This window comes from Cyprinus carpio, chromosome B13 (assembly GCF_018340385.1).
Source record: "Cyprinus carpio isolate SPL01 chromosome B13, ASM1834038v1, whole genome shotgun sequence".
In the NCBI taxonomy this organism is placed as follows: Eukaryota; Metazoa; Chordata; class Actinopteri; order Cypriniformes; family Cyprinidae; genus Cyprinus; species Cyprinus carpio.
Window position 1 is genome coordinate 4591703 of NC_056609.1, and position 24888 is coordinate 4616590.

General features: G+C 40.1%; 1 protein-coding gene across 1 annotated transcript; it reads left to right on the top strand.

Annotated features, from left to right (window-relative positions):
• Positions 1-1490: 1490 nt before the first annotated feature.
• On the top strand, positions 1491-24888 carry LOC122139326 (interferon gamma receptor 1-like). Its single transcript, XM_042736110.1, has 7 exons — positions 1491-1744; positions 16197-16315; positions 16414-16595; positions 18870-19003; positions 19078-19249; positions 19900-20021; positions 24036-24888. Exons 1-7 carry the CDS (start codon positions 1670-1672, stop codon positions 24315-24317), a joined length of 1086 nt encoding a protein of 361 aa, XP_042592044.1. The 5' UTR covers positions 1491-1669; the 3' UTR covers positions 24318-24888.

Consider the following 24888-nt stretch of genomic DNA (forward strand, 5'->3'; position numbering starts at 1 on the left):
CCCCCTCACGCACTCACGGACTTTGGAAGTGGCAGCGGCATCAGCTGCCGCCGAGTTACATAATTCGTGGTAATGTTGTAGCCTGCTGAAAAAAACTATATGCAAATATTTTATAAACATTTATAGGCCTAATCAAATGTAGCTTTTACAGGTCAAACATCACACGGCGATATATGTAGACGGATTTCCGCGGCTGATGTTTTATGAATAAATCTTTAGCCTATATCTCCAGTGGGTGTGTGTGTGTGTGTGGTGTGTGTGTGTGTGTGTGTGTGCGTGTGGTGTGTGTTTGTTGTGTTGTGTGTGTGTGTGTGTGTGTGTGTGTGTGTGTGTGGCATAGTTTTCTATGGGAACAAATCGGCGCGTTGCATTCATATTCTGATACTTGACGTGCAAATTTAGCGCTTAATTTGCCTTAATTTTACCGGCTGCCTGGGCTATTCTGCTTGTCTGTAAATAGTAGCCTAGCTGTTTATTATTAATAAGGTGTTAATCCAGTGTTACTGTTTTAGTAGGATACATTAAGAAACGTTAAGCGTTTGTGAAACAGTCTGCGGCACACCCCCACAGTGCAAATTGTATGATAAAAAAAATGGAAAAATATAAAATTGTTTAGATTTTATTCAAATTATCATTTCTTAATCACACATTTAGTGAACTGAAAAAGGAAGAGATTATTATTTAGACAATTATTAATTTATGAAGTAACTGAAAGAAAAAAAAAAAAGAAAAAAAAAAAAAAAGGAAAAAAAAAAATTAAGTTTTTTTCATTTTTGCATGTTGCACCATGTGTGTCTGAAAATTAAATTGTGAATTTTTTCCTTTCACCAGTTTTAGAATGATAGTAATTAATATAATGTCTGCAGAAAAGAAAGTTGTATATGTTATTTAAATTAATTTAAAGCACTCAAGTATAATAAGTCTTTAGATAGAATTACTTGACTGAAATGTTAAACTGAGAATTTAACAAGGTTTGTTAACATTAACAGTAGTTAACTGGATTAGACAGTACCACTTATACAGTATTTATTAATCATCTAAGTTTAGTTGAACGTTTTCCAATATATAAAAAAATTTATGTTTACTAACAGTCATTGCACTGTGAACTAACATGACCAAACAATGCACAATGTTTATTACCTAACATTAATAAAGGTTTGTAAATGTAAAATGTTTATATATATGTGTATATATATATAATATATATATATAATATATATATATATAAATTTTGTTTGTTGCCCGTTCATGTCAGTTAAGGCATTAACCAAAGATATCAAAAGAGACCTTATTGTATGTGAAGGTGTTTTTTTTTTTTTTTCTAGATTGGATGAACATAAAGGCACTGCTGTCGGGAATATGTACAGAAATGCATCAGAAGCAAAAAGTTTTAGGCCCTGGAAGCAAGCAACTGACTGCATGGGCCTGACTGACAGGTGATCGTTGATCTTGTCATTGATCAAAAGCTGCTCCTAAGCTATGTATCTAATTTGGCCAGAATCACGGCCCCGCCCACCAGTCTGGCTGTGTCAGGTGGAATATTTGGCAACCCTTTAGACCGGCTGCAGCAGAAGTGAGTGCGCGGAGAGGCGAGAACGCAGAGCCCACTCAGGGAAGGCTTTAGAAAACACATCTGAGTACGCCCTGCGACGGTTTAGAAAACAGATTTATGACAATGTCGAAGTATCCTATTGTCTACTTTGGTGTATTTTACGCCTTACTGTTTCCAAGTGTCTTTGGTTTTTGGTGAGTATCATTTTCCCTGAAGCCTCCCACGCTAACGGTATATTGTTATAACATATCTTTTTATCTGTCCCATTGTAAGCGTCCATGAAATATGAAGCATGCTTTTCTCGTCATATTTCAAATAAATAACAATTGAATCAGTATATTGTCATGAAATTGCTTCCTCTGTATTATTTAAATACGTGGATCGCTGATGGTAGGGTATGACTTGTACTATAGGAGCGAGCATGTAAGTTTTTGACTGTGTGCTAATATTTAAAGGCTCCCCTTCATTTTTGGTGTTGTTGACTTCATTTGTACAGTAACAAAAATGTTCCTACTCCTTTTTTTGTTGTTGAATTAAATGTTAAAGAGGATGTACTAGGAGGACAAACAAGGGTTTACATCACCATATTGCACTAATAATAGTAACCTACCAAAATTACCACGGTACTACAGCGTTGTTGTTTTTTTTTTTTTTTTTTTTTTTTTTTTTTTTTTTTCGTGGTTTTTTTTTTTTTTTTTTTTTTTTTTTTTTATTGGTATTTTAATGATTAATTTTGTGTGAATATAAAAATACTTAAATTAGCACCACAAAGGGGTTAAAAAGTAATTTGCAAAAGACATATATTTCTGCTTAAAAGCTCTAATATAATGTGAACAAGAAAGTAAAATTGACTAAAAGAATAAAAATAAGAGAATAAATTTAAACTCAAGAGGAGATAAAATGCGATAAGAGATTTACGTTGATTGAGGCAGTTGTATTTTTGAACTCTTTTTGAGGTTGATAGAGCTCTTTGGTAATCCAGCCAAAATTTAAAATAATATTATTTCACAATTTTACCTGTATATTATCCTAATGCTTCCACAGCAAACAAATGAATAAGTAAAGAAAAAAGTAATAATACTCTGAGGTGAAATTCACTATGATTAATGACTGAGGCACAAGATGGTGGCAGAAATGATAGTGAGTTTGTGGTGCCAGTACAGTTATCAGAATGTGATAACAGTGTGAAAAGCGAAGATATGTGCTTCTGTAGGAAAAATTTATTTAATTGCCAAATTACTGGAGAAGAACCGTTAATCTTAAGGAGCGGTCCATCAGTCAAAAAGGTTGTTATTACCATGGGAGCGCAAACTACGGCAGGAAAGGTCAGTGAAGACCGTGTGCATCATGAAACACTGGGAGGGATGTTACTGAGACGGTGAGGTCATCAGCTCAGGCTGGACGCACAGACAGATGTGCAGTTCTGTGAGAAAACACTTCAATACACTTAAATTACTCTGTCATATATTGTTCCTATTTTTATGATTTTTATTGTTATTATTTACATAATTTGAACTGCCTCATAAAACATTTGAGTTACACATTTTTTTTCTGTTTTTTTTTGTTTTATTTTTCTTTGTTCTGTGGTTCATGGCTTATTCAGTAAGGTTTATCTCTTCAGACAGAGTATTCATGAAACAAGATGGCTGGAAAAGTGGATGGTCAGTGTTGCTGTCTTTCTGCAGTTCATCAGCATGCTAAATGATTTAAGAGCATCTGCAAGAGAGAAATAGAGTTGTTTATTATCTGTTGGTAGTGTTGATTATCACATTGTTTCTATGTATAGTAAAGCATGTTTTATTTATGTTTACATGTTATAAAAGGTTTTTTGGGAATAAATAAATCCAGGTTGTTTATTCTTAACAGATCTATGGCATATAGGCTACATTCCAATATGTATATGATAAAACCTTAGTATTTTTATGTATTTCTGTGTCTGAATATAGAATGATCTGTTAGATATTATATAACTTAACAATGACATTTTACCTGCAGGATCTTCATTTCTCTTGCTCTAATGGCAGATCATCACATGACTTCCAGCTATTCCCACTCAGGGTTGACTTTAGCAGATGTCATATCTCTATTGAAGTCATTAATGTCAGTTTGCCTTGTCTTTATAATGAATGATTGTTTAGGGTTTTAGATTTCTAATTCTTGTTCATATGGTTGTATTTTTTTTTTTCTTCCGTGTTTGCGTGTTAAACCTTCTCTTATTTCTCTTTCGCATCTTTCACTTCCTTCCTGTTGTTCTTTTCATTCCTTCATGTCTTTCTCTTACGTTTTCTTACTCTATTATTGTTGTGTTCAGCCAGCAATAGATTAAAAATGTTCTGGTCCAGTTTTGAGTTGTTTATTTTAAAGTACAGTAAAGGTTCTAGAACACATGGTATGTAGCCTTTGGTTTTATTTTCACACATGTATTACAGTTAAACCACAGTTAGGTCTCATCTGAGTGGGTGTGAAAATGTCACTGAATTGTCACACATGGTTACAGCTGCAAATCAGTGTGGCCTTAAACCTTGTTTGACAGTGTACATGGAGGTGTTACTCTGTCACTCTCGGGTTGGAATCATAATCAATAATCAAACAAAGCAAGAGTGTATGTATAGGCATAGGCGGTCTTTAATAATCCAAACAGGGTAAATACAACATAGAAGTATGCACCACAACACATAGTAAAGAAAAGCCCCGATAACCAAGAACTGAAACAGTGGAACTTTTAACACATGAGCAAAAGAGGTGATAAAGAGATGATTGACAGTACACAGCTGAAACTTATGAGTGTCCATAACCACGATGCTGACTGAAAACAAAGTTGATTTATTTCACTAATTCTATTCAAAAAGTGAAACTTGTATATTATATTCATTCATTACACACAGACTGATTTCAAATGTTCATTTCTTTTAATTTTGATGATTATAACTGACAACTAAGGAAAATCCCAAATTCAGTATCTCAGAAAATTTGAATATTGTGAAAAGGTTCAATATTGAAGACACCTGGTGCCAAACTCTAATCAGCTAATTAACTCAAAACACCTGCAAAGGCCTTTAAATGGTCTCTCAGTCAAGTTCTGTAGGCTACACAATCATGGGGAAGACTGCTGACTTCACAGTTGTCCAAAAGATGACCATTGACACCTTGCACAAGGAGGGCAAGACACAAAAGGTCATTGCAAAAGAGGCTGGCTGTTCACAGAGCTCTGTGTCCAAGCACATTAATAGAGAGGCGAAGGGAAGGAAAAGATGTGGTAGAAAAAAAGTGTGTATAAGCAATAGGGATAACCGCACCCTGGAGAGGATTGTGAAACATAAAAAAAAAACCTATTCAAAAATATGGGGGGAGATTCACAAAGAGTGGACTGCAGCTGGAGTCAGTGCTTCAAGAACCACTACGCACAGACGTATGCAAGACTTGGGTTTCAGCTGTCGCATTCCTTGTGTCAAGCCACTCTTGAACAACAGACAGTGTCAGAAGCATCTCGCCTGGCCTAAAGACAAAATGGAGTCTCGTATGGACTAAAGGTCCAAAGTTATGTTCTCTGATGAAAGTAAATTTTGCATTTCCTTTGGAAATCAGGGTCCCAGAGTCTGGAGGAAGACAGGAGAGGCACACAATCCACTTTGCTTGAGGTCCAGTGTAAAGTTTCCACAGTCAGTGATGGTTTGGGGTGCCATGTCATCTGCTGGTGTTGGTCCACTGTGTTTTCTGAGGTCCAAGGTCAACGCAGCCATAAACCAGAAAGTTTTAGAGCACTTCATGCTTCCTGCTGCTGAACAACTTTATGGAGATGCAGATTTCGTTTTCCAACAGGACTTGGCACCTGCACTGGTGGTTGCCAAAGCTACCAGTACCTGGTTTAAGGACCATGGTATCCCTGTTCTTAATTGGCCAGCAAACTCGCCTGACCTTAGCCCCACAGAAAATCTATGGGGTATTGTGAAGAGGAAGATGTGATATGCCAGACCCAAGAATGCAGAAGAGCTGAAGGCCACTATCAGAGCAACCTGGGCTCTCATAACTCCTGAGCAGACAGTGCCACAGACTGATCGACTCCATGCCACGCCGCATTGCTGCAGTAATTCAGGCAAAAGGAGCCCCAACTAAGTAAGTATTGAGTGCTGTACATGCTCATACTTTTCATGTTCATACTTTTCAGTTGGCCAAGATTTCTAAAAATCCTTTCTTTGTATTGGTCTTAAGTAATATTCCAATTTTCTGAGATACTGAATTTGGGATTTTCCTTAGTTGTCAGTTTATAATCATCAAAATTAAAAGAAATAAACATTTGAAATATATCAGTCTGTGTGTAATGAATGAATATAATATACAAGTTTCACTTTTTGAATGGAATTCGTGAAATAAATCAACTTTTTTATGATATTCTAATTATAAGACCAGCACCTGTATACAGGTGCATCTCAAAAAATTACAATATTGTGAAACTTTTTTTATTTATTTTTTTCTTCACAGTGACTGTTGATGCTTTGTAGGGCTGGACCAGAATATTCAATTATTATAATATTAATTCGGTGGGTTGGCATTCGATTTTCGAGATTTGAATATTCTTTCTTTTTTTCTCTCTCAAACACCTGGCGTCCCTCACGAAACGGTTCTCATTCGCATTTGAATATGAATCACCCATGAATGAACGTCATGATTCAGTTCATCTGAAAGAGAAGGCAAAAATGTCGCAGTGTGCCAAATTTGCGATTTGAAACTGGCCTACCACAACAGCACATCAAGTTTGAAAAATCACCTGAGTTCTGTAAGTAGTACGCCTATATATTGTTGGTGTAAAAAAAACACGAGCTGCATTTATCCAACATGTTAATCAGTAATTTTACACATGATAAAAACGTGCACTTAATTTGCTTGGAAAATACTTGCGAATACGGCAGTCATAAAAAAAGTACAGTAGCACATCTTAATAATAATTTGTCTATATTAAAAGTATTGCTCTTAACAGACCTGTGTGTTTTGTATCACTAGTGCAGTGTCCGTTCTCAGAGCATATAAGCCCTGCCTGCGTGAGGCACGCCTCGAAGCTCAAAAAAATGGTATTTGGACCAGCCCTAATGCTTAGCCTAAAAAATTTTTTTAGGAGCATTCATGTGAGCACTCTTGCAGTCTTAGGCCCACCCCAAATTCTCTCGTAGGTTGAGACGCGTAATAAAGCCCATCCCAAGCCAGTACTGATTAGGGTTGTAATGGTATGAGATTTTCACGGTATGATAATCGTCTCAGAAAATATCACGGTATATATAAAAAAATAATTTTAATCAGTAACAATGACTTTTAAAAGAAAATAAGTGATTTGAGTGAACAAATCCTTTATTACAACAAACTTGAAACCATTTTAATGACAGTATTGAAGTCTCCCTTCTAAATAAATAATAATTTCATTAAAAAATTTTAATTAATGTTTTTTATGAAAATTTAACAACTTTATTTCTGACAAAATTCTGCACAACAGAGGTAGGCTATACTAAGTTAAAACATGGACAAACATGATATTCCTTAAAAATAATGCTTAAATAAATTAATTACTATAAATAATATTATTATTGTTGATATTATAACTTTGAAGAACATTGTGCAATGCTAATATATTTGTCATAATTTCAAGTTAAATCAAACTTTTATTTTGACGGGTTGTAGTCTACCTTTGAGTTTCAGAGTGTTTTTGACAATGGTTTTTCTCAAATAAAACTAGGAAATGTTTATTTAGGTTTTCTCTCAGAGCAGCTCTGGTGATGTTTATGTAGACGCTGAAAACACCATTATGCATACTTCAGTTTGTAGTAGATAAAACGGCGCCACTCAGAGACATGCAGAAACCAGCAATTATTTAAATAGCAATCTCTTTGTGCTTTAATATTCACAGAATCATTTATAATTTTTGGATTTATCCATCCATCAGATTGCGTGTTTTATGCGAGCAGCAACCTCCCGCTCTCTCGTGAAGCCAACAAGGAAGTGACTAAAACGGCAATTCATCGACTGGCTGCTTGAGGCTGGCTGCAAAAGGGAGTCAGTCCCATAGACTCCCTATGTTAAAGTGCCCAACTTTACAGCAGAAAAAAAAGCATTTACAGCCAGATTCAAAAAATTAATTTGGTCTATATAGCTAATTTTGCTTAAAGGCTTATTAAGCCTTAAAGTTCTGCATAATTAAGGGCGTGGCCACTTGAGTGACAGGTGGATTGCTGCTGCTGACACTGCCGTTGAGCTAGGTAGGCGTGGCTTCAGCAACCAGCTCCCACCTTTTTGCCCATTTTCGATTGTCCGGGAGAGTTGCGCAGTGACGCGCTGCCAAGATGGCGACGCCCACTCTGCACACATTGGCCCTGTCCCAAATGGCGCACTTCATGTGGACTTTCGGTCTCGTGGACTTAGTTTTTGAGTTCTGTCCGAGTCTACGAGTCCGTAGGCCGTCCCATTCATCGTTTTAACGCTCTGAAGTGTGCTCAGCAGCACCCCCTTTGTACCCTTGAAGAGGTCTTCCGTGAAGCCCGCATAGATGCAGGCTTCGCACACTTTAGCCCTGTCCCAAATGGCGCACTTCATGTGGACTTTTGGTCTCGTGGACTTAAATTGCGCGTGCTCGCCGAGTCTACGAGTCCGTAGGCCATCCCATTCAGCATTTTAATGCTCTGAAGTGTGCTCAGCAGCGCCCCCTTTGTACCCTTGAAGTGGCATAGATACAGGCTTCGCACACTTTAACTACCCAGGAATCCTTGCGAAATGCCAATCAGACAACAGATGGGAGGAGATTTCACTCAAAAGCAATTGATGACATGGCTGAGAAGAAAATATTTAAGTGTAGGTATCATTACGGTTTTTATGACCTAGGTGTACATTTTACCAGTTGTTACCTACAGTTTATACAAACATTATGGTCATCGACCAGTGGTTGATATCTCAAACATAATAATTAGCGCGTTGAATAATATGATCGCATTATGATTCATTAAATAAATAGAACCGAATGTCAGGGCTTTACTGAGTCATATGTAAACCTAGTATTTATATTTAAACCTGTAAATTCATCTGAAACTCACGCACATTTATTATGTGTTAAAATTGTAATCTTAGTTCAAATGGATCATAGGCAGCATATTCCCCGAACCTGCAGCTCCTGTCAAAAAACAACCAGACCGTTATTTCCGGCATGATGATCGAGTCTGTCCCAAAAAATAGGCACCAAGGGCCCTATAGGTCTGCACTACATGACGTCACCAAAGTGTGAACTCTGAGAAAGTCCACAAGTCCGGAGTGTGCCATTTGGGACAGGGCTTTTGAGCTTCAAAAACGCCCTTCAGGAGTCTACGGGTGACGTCACGGACACTGCGTCCATGTTTTTATACAGTCTATGGTTTAACTTTTACGTGACATCCTCGTTATACTGTAAATGACCATTTTCACGACTTCACCGGGATTCCCTGTGCATCACAGAAACCATACAGCTTTAATATATAACTTTTTATAAATGCGACACACCTTTATCTGCACGGAGGGATAGTGTCCGCGAATATTAGCGAAGATGTTGGATGTATTGCTTGCTTTTGAAGCCACTTTGTGTCCACATTTTTTTGCAAATTGGATCCGTCCTCAATGACAACCCTCCGTTTATTTATTTTTTTCCCCCAAGTATTACCATACTGCAGATTTTTAACTTTTTTTCGGCGGGGGATGGAGATTAGATATGATCTTGGTAATTTTTGCTGCTGTAGGTGCCTGTAAGCAGCCAAGTACCTAAATGCAGAGTGAAGCGGCCGAGCAGAAATAAATTGCATATGTGTGGGTGAGACATTTTATTTTTTTTTAACCTTTTTTTTTTAAACTGTAGATATGCAAACATTTACGGTATAATAACCATGCACGTTCAAATCAGGATAAACTGTCATACCGGGATACCGTTATAACCCTAGTACTGATCAACATCCCACCTCTCTTGTGACCCATGGTTTGTCTGTGTGTATTCAGAGCCAGCAAGCAACAGGCTTTCAAAAAAAAAAAAAAAAAAAAAAAAAAAAACCCTTGCGTTCATGCGTGCTAAAATAATTGTCAGTGTTAATTAATTATTAATAGTGATACTAATGTGTTAAATTGCCCAGCTCTAATATACAGGTCCTTCTCAAAAAATTAGCATATTGTGATAAAAGTTCATTATTTTCCATAATGTAATGATAAAAATTAATTTATTTTAGGTCTTTTATGGTTTTAATACTGATGATTTTGGCATACAACTCATGAAAACCCAAAATTCCTATCTCAAAAAATTAGCATATTTCATCCGACCAATAAAAGAAAAGTGTTTTTAATACAAAAAAGTCAACCTTCAAGTAATTATGTTCAGTTATGCACTCAATACTTGGTCGGGAATCCTTTTGCAGAAATGACTGCTTCAATGCGGCGTGGCATGGAGGCAATCAGCCTGTGGCACTGCTGAGGTGTTATGGAGGCCCAGGATGCTTCGATAGCGGCCTTAAGCTCATCCAGAGTGTTGGGTCTTGCGTCTCTCAACTTTCTCTTCACAATATCCCACAGATTCTCTATGGGGTTCAGGTCAGGAGAGTTGGCAGGCCAATTGAGCACAGTAATACCATGGTCAGTAAACCATTTACCAGTGGTTTTGGCACTGTGAGCAGGTGCCAGGTCGTGCTGAAAAACAAAATCTTCATCTCCATAAAGCTTTTCAGCAGATGGAAGCATGAAGTGCTCCAAAATCTCCTGATAGCTAGCTGCATTGACCCTGCCCTTGATAAAACACAGTGGACCAACACCAGCAGCTGACATGGCACCCCAGACCATCACTGACTGTGGGTACTTGACACTGGACTTCAGGCATTTTGGCATTTCCTTCTCCCCAGTCTTCCTCCAGACTCTGGCACCTTGATTTCCGAATGACATGCAAAATTTGCTTTCATCCGAAAAAAGTACTTTGGACTACTGAGCAACAGTCCAGTGCTGCTTCTCTGTAGCCCAGGTCAGGCGCTTCTGCCGCTGTTTCTGATTCAAAAGCACACACCTGTGCACGGTGGCTCTGGAAGTTTCTACTCCAGACTCAGTCCACTGCTTCCGCAGGTCCCCCAAGGTCTGGAATCTGTCCTTCTCCAAAATCTTCCTCAGGGTCCGGTTACCTCTTCTCGTTGTGCAGCGTCGTTTTGCCACAATTTTTCCTTCCCACAGACTTCCCACTGAGGTGCTTTGATACAGCACTCTGGGAACAGCCTATTCGTTCAGAAATTTCTTTCTGTGTCTTACCCTCTCGCTTGAGGGTGTCAATGATGGCCTTCTGGACAGCAGTCAGGTCGGCAGTCTTACCCATGATTGCGGTTTTGAGTAATGAACCAGGCTGGTAGTTTTTAAAAGCCTCAGGAATCTTTTGCAGGTGTTTAGAGTTAATTAGTTGATTCAGATGATTAGGTTAATAGCTCGTTTAGAGAACCTTTTCATGATATGCTAATTTTTTGAGATAGGAATTTTGGGTTTTCATGAGCTGTATGCCAAAATCATCAGTATTAAAACAATAAAAGACCTGAAATATTTCAGTTGGTGTGCAATGAATCTAAAATATATGAAAGTTTAATTTTATCATTACATTATGGAAAATAATGAACTTTTATCACAATATGCTAATTTTTTGAGAAGGACCTGTATATATATATATGAATATATATATATATATATATATATATATATATATATATATATATATAAACCTTTATACATCAAAACTGAATAAGTACTCTGTTAGCAGCACTAAACTTCCTCTTACAAGTAAAAAGTGATATTTCTGCTTTATAAATTTCACTTCTCTACAACATAATGTTCTCATACATATTTGCAAGTCTTTCATTATTATTATTATTATTATTATTATTATTATTATTATTTTGTTTTTCATTGCTAATTTTTCCTTAAAGTTCCTATGTAGAAACTGCATTATGGGCTTTATGTGTTCACTGTTTTTTGTGCTTGTGTGATGTAATATTTTACCATCTAACACCAATACCTAAAAATTCCTAGTTAGGGCCATTGTTAAAGCTGTAAAATCTTTGTGTCTACTCTGATGGCTCCAGTGGCTTAATTTAAAAGGTTAATTTTGTTTTTCTTATTTCCCACAATTAGAGTAATCATAATCATAACCAACATAGGCACCCAGTACATGCATACAGTAAAAACCTTCTCCTATTGTTTTTTTCCCCCCTAATTTATTTTAATAATAATAATAATACTGTGTTTGTTTGTTTGTTTGTTTGTTTGTTTGTTTGTCTAATGTTTATTCATGGTTTGTTAAGTGCATGGTTTGTGGTCTTGTAAAAGTGGAAAGATAAAGGCTGGGAGAATTGCACTCTTGATTTTGATTATGTGGACAATTGGCCTCTATGGATTATGTTTGGCAATGCAATCTCCAACTGTACGTGGAACCTTGACAACATGTGGCATCACAGTGCCGTCTGGACGCCTGTATAGCCGGGAGACGTTGCTGGGGGTAAACTTCATGATGACTCAAGAGATGAGAACACACCAGTTCAGAGATTTGTTTGAAAATATTCCTCATGAGCTGGTGAGAACAAAACAAAAGAGTAGAGGACAAAGAGGTGGTACTCGGAGACGACTGTGAAGGAGATTCAGTCGGCCACCTCTGACGTTCTTTAGTTATCTGCATTCTCTGCACAACAAAGTGGATGTGATAAGATCACACACAAGCTACTGTTATGAATTTCAAGAGGCATCTCTGCTTTACTTTACGGAAAGTTGGTTGCAGTATTCAGTGCCTGACTTGCTCTTTGAGGTCCCTGGATTTACATTAGTACGAGCTGATAGAGACACAGTTTCGGGTAAAAGTAAAGGAGGTGGCATCTGTGTATATATAAATGATAAATGGTGCTGAGCGTATTCAGTAAAATGCAAGGTGTGTGATCCCAATGTGGAAACTCTCGGCATGACCTTACTATCTGCCTAGAGACTTTGATTGTATTTTGGTGTCCGTGGTATACTGTTCCGCCCAGCTGTAAAACAACTCAGACAGCCAGCCTGATAGCAGACCATGTTCACAAACTACATCTCAGCTGCTCAGATGCACCTGGGATCGTGCTGGGCGATTTAAACCAATACAAATTTGAGACTTTGGTGCCAGGATTTGAACAGTATGTAAAGACTCAAACAAGAAATAACAATATTCTTGATAAGTGCTTTGTGAATGTCAAGGATGCTTACAGGTGCATCTCAATAAATTAGAATGTCGTGGAAAAGTTCAGTTATTTTAGTAATTCAACTCTGGATTAAATAAATTCAATGCACACAGACTGAAGTAATTTAAGTCTATGGTTCTTTTAATTGTGATGATTTTGGCTCACATTTAACAAAAAACCCACCAATTCACTATCTCAACAAATTAGAATAATTCATAAGACCAATAAAAAAAATAAAAAAAAAAAACATTTTTAGTGAATTGTTGGCCCTTTGGAAAGTATGTTCATTTACTGTACATGTACTCAATACTTGGTAGGGGCTCCTTTTGCTTTAATTACAGCCTCAATTCGGCGTTGCATGGAGGTGATCAGTTTCTGACCACTGCTGAGGTGGTATGGAAGCCCAGGTTTCTTTGACAGTGGCATTCAGCTCATCTGCATTTTTTGGTCTCTTGTTTCTCATTTTCCTTTTGACAATACCCCATAGATTCTCTATGGGGTTCAGGTCTGGTGAGTTTGCTGGCCAGTGAAGCACATCAACACCATGGTCATTTCACCAACTTTTGGTCCTTTTGGCAGTGTGGGCAGGTGCCAAATCCTGCTGGAAAATGAAATCAGCATCTACAAAAAGCTGGTCAGCAGAAGGAAGCGTGAAGTGCTCCAAAATTTCTTGGTAAACGGGTGCAGTGATTTTGGTTTTCAAAAAACACAATGGACCAACACCAGCAGATGACTTTGCACCCCAAATCATCACAGACTGTGGAACCTTAACACTGGACTTCAAGCAACTTAGGCTATGAGCTTCTCCACCCTTCCTCCAGACTCTAGGACCTTGGTTTCCAAATGAAATACAAAACTTTCTCTCATCTGAAAAGAGGACTTTGGACCACTGGGCAACAGTCCAGTTCTTCTTCTATTTAGCCAAGGTAAGACGCCTCTGATGTTGTCTGTGGTTCAGGAGTGGCTTAACAAGAAGAATAAGACAACTGTAGCCAAATTTCTTGACACGTCTGTGTGTGGAGGCTCTTGATGCCTTGACCCCAGCCTCAGTCCATTCCTTGTGAAGTTCACTCAAAATCTTGAATCGATTTTGCTTGACAATCCTCATAAGGCTGCGGTTCTCTCGGTTGGTTGTGCATCTTTTTCTTCCACTCAACTCTCTGTTAACATGCTTAATACAGCACTCTGTGAACAGCCAGCTTCTTTGGCAATGAATGTTTGTGGCTTACCCTTCTTGTGAAGGCTGTAATGATTGTCTTCTGGACAGCTGTCAGAGCAGCAGTCTTCCCCATGATTGTGTAGTCTAGTGAACCATTTTGAGACTATATGAAGGCTCAGGAAACCTTTGCAGGTGTTTTGAGTTGATTAGCTGATTGGCATCTCACCATATTCTAATTTGTTGAGAATTTGTTGGTGGGTTTTTGTTAAATGTGAGCCAAAATCATTACAATTAAAAGAACCAAAGACTTAAACTACTTCAGTCTGTGTGCATTGAATTTATTTAATACACACGTTTCACAATTTGAGTTGAATTATTGAAATAAATTAACTTTCCCATGACATTCTAATTTATTGAGATGCACCTGTAAGTGTCAAAGAGTATGCCACCAATTCTAAACTCTGGTAAATGGTTAAATGACTATATTAACTTCTGTGTGGAGCTGGTCATACCTACAAAAGAGATTAAAGTTTATCCAAATAACAAACCATATGTGACTAAGGGTATTAAAGAAGTTATAAATCTGAGGAAAGTAGCATTTAGGAATAAGGATATTAGGGTATTTAAACAAACAGTAAGAGAATTAAAAATTAAACTAAAAGAAACAAAAGAAGTTTATGAGGCGTTTGGAGAGGCCTTTAAGACTAATAATACTAAAAAGGTTTGGGACATTATGGATTGTCGTCTTCAAACAAATCTATTGTAATTAATGAACTTCGTTATGGGAATGAGTTAAATGACTTTTTTTATTATTATTATTATTATTTTTTTACCAGATTTGAATAAATAGGTACACATGTCAAATGCAATGAAATAATAGATACTGTGGCTCCATCATCATCAGACAGAATTTGTGTTGAAGTTGAGGTTGTTAGGAAAACATTTCAGTCTATAAATACGAAAAAATCTGTTGGTCCAGATGGATGTAGTGTGGGCCTTTTAAAGAATTTTGCACATGAATTGGCTCCGGTGTGACAATCAGTATTTCAAGCTTCAGTTGACACACATACTGTCCCTGTGTTATGGAAGACAGCGTATATAAAACCATTACCTAAAATTCCATGTCCAAGATAATATAAAGATTTTAGACCAATAGCCCTTATCTCAGTAATTGTGAAATGTCTTGAAAGATTGTTACTTCAGCACTTAATAAGGATTGCTAAAGATAGACTTGATCCTTGGCAGTTTGCCTATAAGAAAGGTTGTAGTACTGAAGATGCAGTTGCTGCTTTGGTCCATATCATCTCTAAACATTTAGATAAATCCAATACAACTATAAGACCATTGTTTTTAGATTTTTCTTCTGCATTCAATACCATAAAGGTGTACAGTTGGGTGTAAATCCCTATTTGATTCATTGGTACAGTATATCTCATTCCTCACTAATAGAGTTCAGAGAATCAAAGTAAAGAAAACACTATCATCCGCTATCATAACAAATGTCAGATTCCCGCAAGGTTATGTCAGTTCTGCCATACTTTTCACCTTGTATACAGATGACTGTCGAACTGACATGTTAAGTCAGTATATTTTAAAGTATTCTGATGACACTGTTTTAATATCTGTGTGGAATGACGGGGACAGTCCTGGGTTCCATCAACAGGGTGTGACTAAATTGGTAGAGTGGTGCGACGACAATGATCTTGTCATTAATACAAGTAAAACAGAAGAGATTATATTTGGGTCTACATCTGATACTTACACAACGCCTGTTTTTATTCATAATGAAAAAATCTGAAAGGTTAAAACATGCAAGTATTTAGATTGACAATATGTTATCATGGAAAGATCATATTGATGCTTTCTGTAAAAGAACAAAGGAGAGAATCTACATTCTTCGTTCGGAGTAAGAAAGCAGATTCTTCTGTTGTTCTTTATGGAAGTATGACAATTCTTTTTCCCCCCTGCTGAAATAATAAAAAATGCTTTTTATATGTATTTTCCACTCTCATTGTAAACATTTATGTTTGGATAATAAGATTCAGTCGCGTGTGTCCAAAATTCAGTGATTGTGTTTGAGCAAAACTCAAAATCTAGTCTAAGATTGTGACATCTTTGAAGATGACATCCGTTTTAAGATAACTCAGCATTTCAGTAGCCGTTGAGCAATACTGGAAGGATTCGTTGCTCTCATGAGCTTTGAGTATATAATAAACTAAATAAGCTAATAACCTGAATGTGAATCTAACTTCTTTTTTTTTTCTTTTTTTCTACAGTTCCTTCTCCAACAAATGTCAGTATTGTTTGTCACAACTTTGTGAACATCCTCTACTGGAACTACAGTAGCCCAACTGAACAGACGAAATTCAGTGTATTGGTCAATCCTTATGAAAGGTATGTGTGTTTCAAAAGTAGCTGATCAAGAAAAAAAAAAAAAAACATTACTTAATCACAATCACATTCCTTAATCTTTCTGTCTCATTTATCTCTAGTGCTTCCCAAACAGTGGACACCTCTCAGACGTACCTTGATATCAGCAGCTACAGCAGAAATGCGGATGACGATTACTTAGTGTTCGTGACGGCACATGATGGGCAAGAGAAATCAGAAAACGTCTCCATTAGATTCACCTACAGCAAAGGCTATTTTGATAGGAACAAACATAAATATAAATGTAAGTTTTCTGAGTATAACTCAATCATATGGATACAGTATTACTGTTTATTACAGTGTTTGCAAGGTACTGTTGATGATGAAACACTATTGATATTTCTCAGACATTTTAGGGCTTGCTTCCTATAAAACATTTTCAGTTTATTCAGCCCAAACCATTTAGTGTACAGAGTCAATCCAAACATTTAATTAGCCTTTCGGCCAAAGCATACTTCAGTTTTTACACATAAGCGAGGATCTGTTTACAGTGTGTTTGACGCAAATTTCGTCACCGGATTTCTGTAACTGTGCTTACTTTATATGCGCAGGTCACACATGCACATTGACTTGGTTTTGCACTAATTAGTTGACCCGAGCCACTGTTTCACAGTAGAAAATGAAACTGAAGAGACGGAAAAAAAAAAAAAAAAAAAACCAGAGACTGCAACAACTACAGATGCCCACATTGACAAGAGTTTGTGTGAGGTGGTTATAAGATAGCAACCACTTTAGTTTAAAAAAGTACAAAGACATTTTTATTGGTCACAACTTCTGGAGAAACATAGCGCAGACACTGGACAATGATGGAACAACAACAACAACAAAATAGCAGAGACTGCAACAACAACAGATGCTTGAGGGGGTTATGAGATGGTGGCAGCTGTAGTTTACAGGAATACAAAGATATTTTTATTGCTCATAAGTTCTGGAGAAAAATAGAGCAGACGCTGGACAAAGATGAAGCTTTCTAGAGCACATCGACTGCCTGTTTTCGTGCATGCTATCAAAAGGAGTATACTTTGAAAGGCTATGGGTGTATTCACACCTGTCTTGTTTGGTTCGATTGACTCAAACTCAAGTTCGTGTCCCCCCAAGTTCATGGATCTTTTGGGTAGGTGTGAATACAGCAATCACACTCTGGTGCAGACCAAACAACCGTACAGAGACCCAGCTGAAGAGGTGGTCTCGTTCTGCTTACAGAACCAACTCTGGTACGGTTAAATGGGTGAGCCAATGAATGGATGACCTTTGTGGGATTTTAAAATAGAGGTTGATGATTTGGTCTTTTTTAAGTTAAAAATGTGTTGTTATTTAACCATAAAAGCTTTGTTCATCTTCGGAACAAAATTTAAGATATTTTGGATGAAAACTGGGAGGCTTGAGACTGTCCCATAGACTGCCAAATAAAATACACTGTCAAGGTCCAGAAAAGTATGAAAAGTATCATCAGAATAGTCCATCTGCCATCAGTGATTCAACCGTAACATTATGAAGCGACGAGAATACTGTTTGTACACGAATAAAACAAAAATAATGATTTTATTCAGTAATTTGTCTCCTCTTTGTCTCTCCACATCATCGTAGTGCCATTTTGGATAATATAAGGATACGTTTTCTACAGGTATTTAAGCTTTGATTTGAAATAAAACAGCGCATCCTTGTGGCGCGGCTGATATAGAAGAGCGTAAGCTGCCTGCGTTCAGCTCATATTCTTCAAAATGGTGCTACGGTGATGTGACACAGACACAGAGGAGACAAATTGTTAAATAAAATCATTATTTTTGTTTTATTCACATACAAAAAGTATTCTCCTCGCTTCATAATGTTACGGTTGAATCACTGATGGCAGATGGACTATTCTGATGATGCTTTTCATACTTTCCTGGACCTTGATAGTGTATTTTACTTGGCAGCCTATGGGACAGTCACAGGCCTCCCGGTTTTCATCCAAACTATCTTAAATTGCATTCCAAAGATGAACAAAGCTTTTATGGATTTGGAACGACATGGGGGTAAATGATTAATGATAAAATTTTCATTTTGGGGTGGAGTATCCCTTAAATTACACGTGTGTTTTGTTTACAGTTTCTGGTTCACTTGCAAAAAGGAAAGTGTGAAAGCGAACCACACCAAAACAAAACAAAAAAAATCAACATTGTATTTTGGTCCAGACCAAAGCAAATGAACTAGCGGACTTTCCTGGTGTGAATACACCCTAAGTTACACGCTAGCATACACATACAAAAATCAAGTATACTCAGGGCTTATACAGCAGCATTTCAATTACCCAGAACCAAAGCCTAAAAGAAAATAGCTTCACTAAATCTTTAACTGTCATTCTGCTGCCTTTACGCACTTCTAGTGTTTTCCTTCAGGAAATGCAAATCTATTTGGATATTTGAATTTTAGTGTTGGAATTAATTTGCTTTAGTCTATTACCAGATGACTTTTCTATTTCAGTTTTTTATTGTTATTTTGACTTTCTTAATGCAATATCGGCTTTTGCATTTTACAGGCTCTTTGGACTTTCCAGCTGTGAATACATCTGTCCACAAAGATGTGATTGAAGTGTTCTTTCAGCACCCTTTCATGCTTCATAAGCAAGACCTACTGAATGAAGAATTTACGTACACAGTCACACATGATGAGGTTGGAAAAGCAGTCGCACAGACTCCTCCATGAACTAATTTTTATAATCACTCTGTTCTTTTCTCCTTCCACAGCAAATTATTTCATACTCATGTTTTGAGGATGAGGAGCTGTGCACTGCAGAAATCCACTTTAACCAAAGCATTGCTGGACAGTGTGTGGAGCTGAAGCTTGAAGGGATGATTGCTGGTATTCCTTCATATACCTACAGAAACGTGTGTGTCCCTCAGCAGACGCCTGAGACCGGTAAAACCATTATCATCATTAATTGTTTTAATTTTTCTTATCATGCTATTAATTGAAGGCAGTGTGTGAGAACTTGTATTTATTTCTCTGATCCTGATGGCTGCTAAACAGTGAGCGTATGTGAGAGCTCTTGTTTGTACATGTTCCCCTGTGTTTGAAATCACTGCCATCCCCTCACTGACTATTCCCTATACACTTAATGTCATATAGTCCACTACATGAGAAAGGGGTGAAAAATCGTGAAATCAGAGAGGGCTGTGGAGCTGTGGCTTAAACCATTTCAGTGAGGCATTTCTGTGCCACAAGCTGAACCAGACATAACTGCAATCTGTTTATTATTGTAATTAATTAATTTTTATGTAAAACATACTACTGAAATATGATTAAAAGTACCCTGATTCCAAAAAAACATTGTTTTGCCAAATTTTAGCATCTTCTGTATTGAGAAGAGAATGCAATCCCATAATACGGTGTAACAAACTTGCAACAAGCCAATCCAAGGCGGTGGCTAAAGCAAAAGAAATGTTACTAAAAACATTTTTAATTCATAAATATCTTTTCTGAACTTTATCATTATCTTAAATAAAGTCATTATTATTTGTGAGTACTAGAGTTGACGCTTCATTGAATTGTTCTTGACTTTTCTGTAGACAAAACGGGAATAATCGCAGCTTTGCTAGGCGGAGGGGCCATTGTGCTCTTCATTATCATTGGCTTTGTGTGGCTGCTTTGGAGGAAATGGTCCAAAATCCCCCAAATGTCTCAAGGATTGGTATGTGTCTTTCAGTCCATTCACTTTGTGTTTTTTTCTTCATAATTCTAGAACTGTTCCTTTAGGAGTTGTTTGCAGTGTTTTGTATTTGTGATGTGTCTGGTGATCGTCTCTAGGTTACGTATGTAACCCTAGTTCCTCGAGGGAACGAGACGCTGCGTCGAATGCTTTGGGGAACGCGTCTAACGTGAGCGACTCTGAATATCGTGTGAAATCAGTCCAATGGAAGAGTGTGACGTCACCGGCGGGGTGACGTAAGCGACCAGGAAGCTATAAAAGCACATGCCGCGCAGCTGGCATCAGCTTCGAGTACCAGCAAGCGCCGGCAGGGGTGCCGGGGGGTATGGCTCCGAGACGCAGCGTCTCGTTCCCTCGAGGAACTAGGGTTACATGCGTAACCTAGAGACGTTCCTCTTCAGGAACTCGAGCTGCGTCGAACGCTTTGGGGAACGAGTACCAACGCTGCCAGACTCCCAAACCCCTGCCTAATGTGTATCCGAAGAGCACAGCTTAGGACGAGAGGACGGATGCGCCTGGAGTGACCGGCATGTCTAGGCCGTAAAATCTTGCAAATGTAGAGGGCGTGGACCACCCCGCAGCGTTGCAGATGTCCAGCATGGATACACCTGCCAAAAAGGCCTTGGAGGCCGCCATACCCCGTGTGGAGTGAGCCTTGGCTCCCAACAGCGGGGGACGACCAGAGGACTCATAGGTGGCGTTGATAGCCTCGACTATCCAACGAGTAATAGACTGCTTAGAAGCAGGAGAACCCCTTTTGGGGGGACCATAGCATACAAGCAATTGGTCTGTTTTTCTACACAGGGCAGCTCTGTGGACGTATGCGTCCAGTGCTCGAACTGGACACATACAATTTAGCTTCTCTTGGTCGGGCTCCCGAAAGGGAGGAGGACAGAAAGCCTGCAGCACTACAGGTTGTGGTGTGACAGAGGGGACCTTAGGAAAATATCCCGCTCGAGGGTATATGAACGCTTTGGTCATGCCAGGTGCAAAGTCCAGATATGTAGGGGCCACTGAGAGGGCCTGCAAATCTCCTACTCTCCTCAGAGAGGTAATGGCCAACAGAAAGGCGGTTTTGAGTGTCAGATGTCTGTCTGAAATATCTTGAATAGGCTCAAATGGAGGTCTGCACAAAGCCTCTAGCACCACAACCAAGTCCCACGGGGGAATACGGGACCGTACTGGAGGTCTCAGCCTCAGCGCACCGCGGAGGAAACGTGTAACTAATGGGTGTCTTCCCAAAGACTGACCATCGAGAAGGGCGTGGAAGGCCGCAATGGCCGCCACGTAGACCTTCAACGTGGAGTGGGTCAACCCTGCAGAGAACCTGGCCTGTAGGAACTCCAGAACTGTACCAACTGGGCAGTTTACTGGGTCTAGCTGGCGGTCTCTGCACCATGAGGTGAAGAGTTTCCACCTCAGGGCGTACAGTTTCCTCGTTGAGGGAGCTCTGGATTGGAGGAGGGTCTCAACAACCTCGGTTGAGAGACCGGATGCTATGAACTGCGCCCCCTCAGGGGCCACACCCACAGCTTCCACAGCTCCGGGCGAGGGTGAATTATCGTGCCCTGCGCCTGTGAGAGTAGGTCCGCCCTGATCGGTATCTCCCAAGGAGAGCCGTCGAGGAGCGAGACCAGATCTGCGAACCATACTCGGCCCGGCCAGAATGGGGCTACTAACAATAGACAGACCCCGTCCCGGCGTACTCTCGCCAGAACTCCCGGGAGCAGAGCAATAGGGGGAAATGCGTACAGACGAAGCCTCGGCCAGGTCTGTACCATAGCGTCCAGTCCCAGGGGAGCTGGATGAACTAGAGAGAACCAAAGGGGACATTGTGCTGTCTCCTGAGTTGCAAAGAGGTCTACTTGAGCTCTGCAAAAAATTCTCCATATCTGCTCCACCACCTCGGGGTGAAGCTTCCATTCCCCGCGCCTCGGCCCCTGCCTCGACAGTATGTCTGCTCCCACATTCAGTTTCCCAGGAATATATACTGCTCTGAGTGAGAGGAGTTTGCCCTGGGACCACACAAGGATCTGGTGCGCCAGCTTGTGCAAGGGGCGCGAACGCAGACCTCCCTGGTGGTTGATGTAAGAGACCACCGATGTGTTGTCGGTGCGCACCAACACATGGTGATCCCTTAGGTCTGGGAGGAAGTGCTTCAGTGCACGATAAACTGCTAGCATTTCTAGACAATTGATATGCCATGTCAGATGGCGACCGCTCCACAGACCGCGGGCAGGGTGGCCACTCATGACCGCACCCCAACCAGTGAGGGAAGCATCCGTCGCTAGTGTTACACGGCGACCAGGAGCTCCCAGCACTGGGCCCTGATTCAAGAACCAAGGTTTCTTCCACATGTCTAAGGCACGGAGGCAGCGCCGCTTGACCTTGATAGTTCGAAGTGGATTGCCCCTTGGGGAAAATCCCTTGGTCTTGAGCCACCACTGTAGGGGTCTCATGTACAGCAGGCCAAAAGGTATCACGTTGGATGCAGCTGCCATCAGACCCAACAATCTCTGAAATTGTTTGACAGTGAGTGACTGGCCTTCTTTGACTCTCTCGACTGAGATGAGGATCGACTCGATACGGGCAGGGGACAATCGTGCCTGCATCGCGGTCGAATCCCATACTACGCCTAGATAGGTGGTTCTCTGAACTGGAGAAAGTACACTCTTCTTGGCGTTCAGTCTCAAACCCAGCTCCCCCATATGCGCGAGAACGACATCTCGATGCCGAGCCGCAACCTGCTCTGACTGAGCTAAAATCAACCAATCGTCGATGTAGTTGAGAATGCGGATGCCCTGCATGCGCAGGGGGACCAGAGCCGCATCTACACATTTCGTGAACGTGCGAGGTGAGAGTGCAAGGCCAAAGGGAAGTACTCGATATTGGTAAGCTTCGCCCCCGAAAGCAAACCTCAGAAACTTCCTGTGTTGTGGAAGGATGGATATGTGGAAGTATGCATCTTTGAGATCTATTGTGACAAACCAGTCCTCGGACCTGATCTGCGCTACAACATGCTTGATCGTGAGCATCTTGAACTTCAGTCTCATAACTGATCGATTTAAGACCCGTAGGTCTATGATCAGACGCAACCCCCCCATCCTTCTTTGGAACTATGAAATACCGGCTGTAAAATCCGGATTCCCTGTCTTGAGGAGGGACCACCTCGATGGCCTCCTTCTCTAATAGGGCTTTCACTTCTTGTTCCATAACCAGACCCTGCTCGGGGCCGACTATCGTCGGAGTAACCCCGTTGAACATCGGCGGTGCAGAGCCGAACTGAATACGGTAGCCTTTTTCTACCGTGTGCAGGACCCATTGAGATACATTTGGCAGTAGTTTCCACGCTGGCAAATAATCTACTAAGGGAATCAGTCTCTCGAGACTGACCTCTGGTGGAAGAGGCCCCCGCAGGGGTGGCGAGCGTCTCAGCCCCGCTACGCGCACGGGTGGAAGATACTGAGAATGATGCTCGCTGGGGACCGCCGCTGCGCCCTGGAACACTGGCAGGGTTGGCATACCGGCCCCCAGAGGGCGCTGAGGCGAGACGGGCACCGTGTAATGCGGTGTGCACCGCTCTACCCCAGCAGAGGCTCCCCTCTGACGCCCTGGCTCTCTGGCGTCAGGGCTTCTTGGCCGAGGCCTTCTTAGCATCAATAACTGCCTTGCACTTGGACATTGCTTGGAGCTCTACTGGAGAGACAACAGTAAATAAGACTCACAAGACAAAATGACATGCACACACAGAGCGCTTGCTGAAGACGCGAAGCTGATGCCAGCTGCGCGGCATGTGCTTTTATAGCTTCCTGGTCGCTTACGTCACCCCGCCTGTGACGTCACGCTCTTCCATTGGACTGATTTCACACGATATTCAGAGTCGCTCACGCTAGACGCGTTCCCCAAAGCGTTTGACGCAGCTCGAGTTCCTGAAGAGGAACTGCTGTTGACTCCTGGCAGTACCAAGACTAACCGTTTGCTCCTTTCCATATGCAGTGGTGCAGTATCTCCAGGGAATCTCATACAATGCTTGTTTCCCAATCTGAGCCGACAGACATTTGTCCAGTGACATCACAGGCACTCCCCAGTTCCCAGACTGAGGAAGAGTCCAAAACAGTCTCAACACTTGATGACACCGTAGTGGATCTCCGTGAGGTTTCTGAAGAGGACAAGGATGGTGGAGACTCTGAAGGCTTTGTCAGGTCGTCTGATTATGACAGTCCTAAATTCCTGCAGGAGATGGGTCCGGGGGACTTTACTGAGGGAAACGGCCCTTGACCTCCAGTGCTTTAGATCTGAACGTGTGTAAGAGTGACACTGGAAGGTTTTTCCATTTCTTATGGAAAGATAGCTTGTTCACACCAAGTCCTGGTAATCATATTTTGGTCCATTAACAATTTCACACACTGATCAGTAGGCTTGTGTTGTGTGCACAGAGAAAAACTACATTAAAATCAAAGCTGTGTACATTGCAGGCAGTGACGTCTGGTTCTCACAGTGCCGTGGTGAGTTTCCCACTAACCTGCATTAAACTAAATGAATGTGTGAATAAAATCATTTTGCTAGCGAAACAAATAAGTAAAAACAACAGAAGAGCAGGTCAAAATATTAAGGGTATCTACACAGTACACTGTAAGAAAAAATATATACACAAATCTTTAAAGGCTTTTCTTAGAGTGTAGTGATTGTGCAACTTTACTAAGTTATGTGAATCAATTGATGTGAAAATGATCATTTTCACTGAAACCCATTCTGATGTAGGCATTTGTTAACCAATGAGAATTTCAGCTACTGTAGCTTTCACATTGGAGAACTTTGCCAAGCTGAATATATCACTTGATTAAGTCAC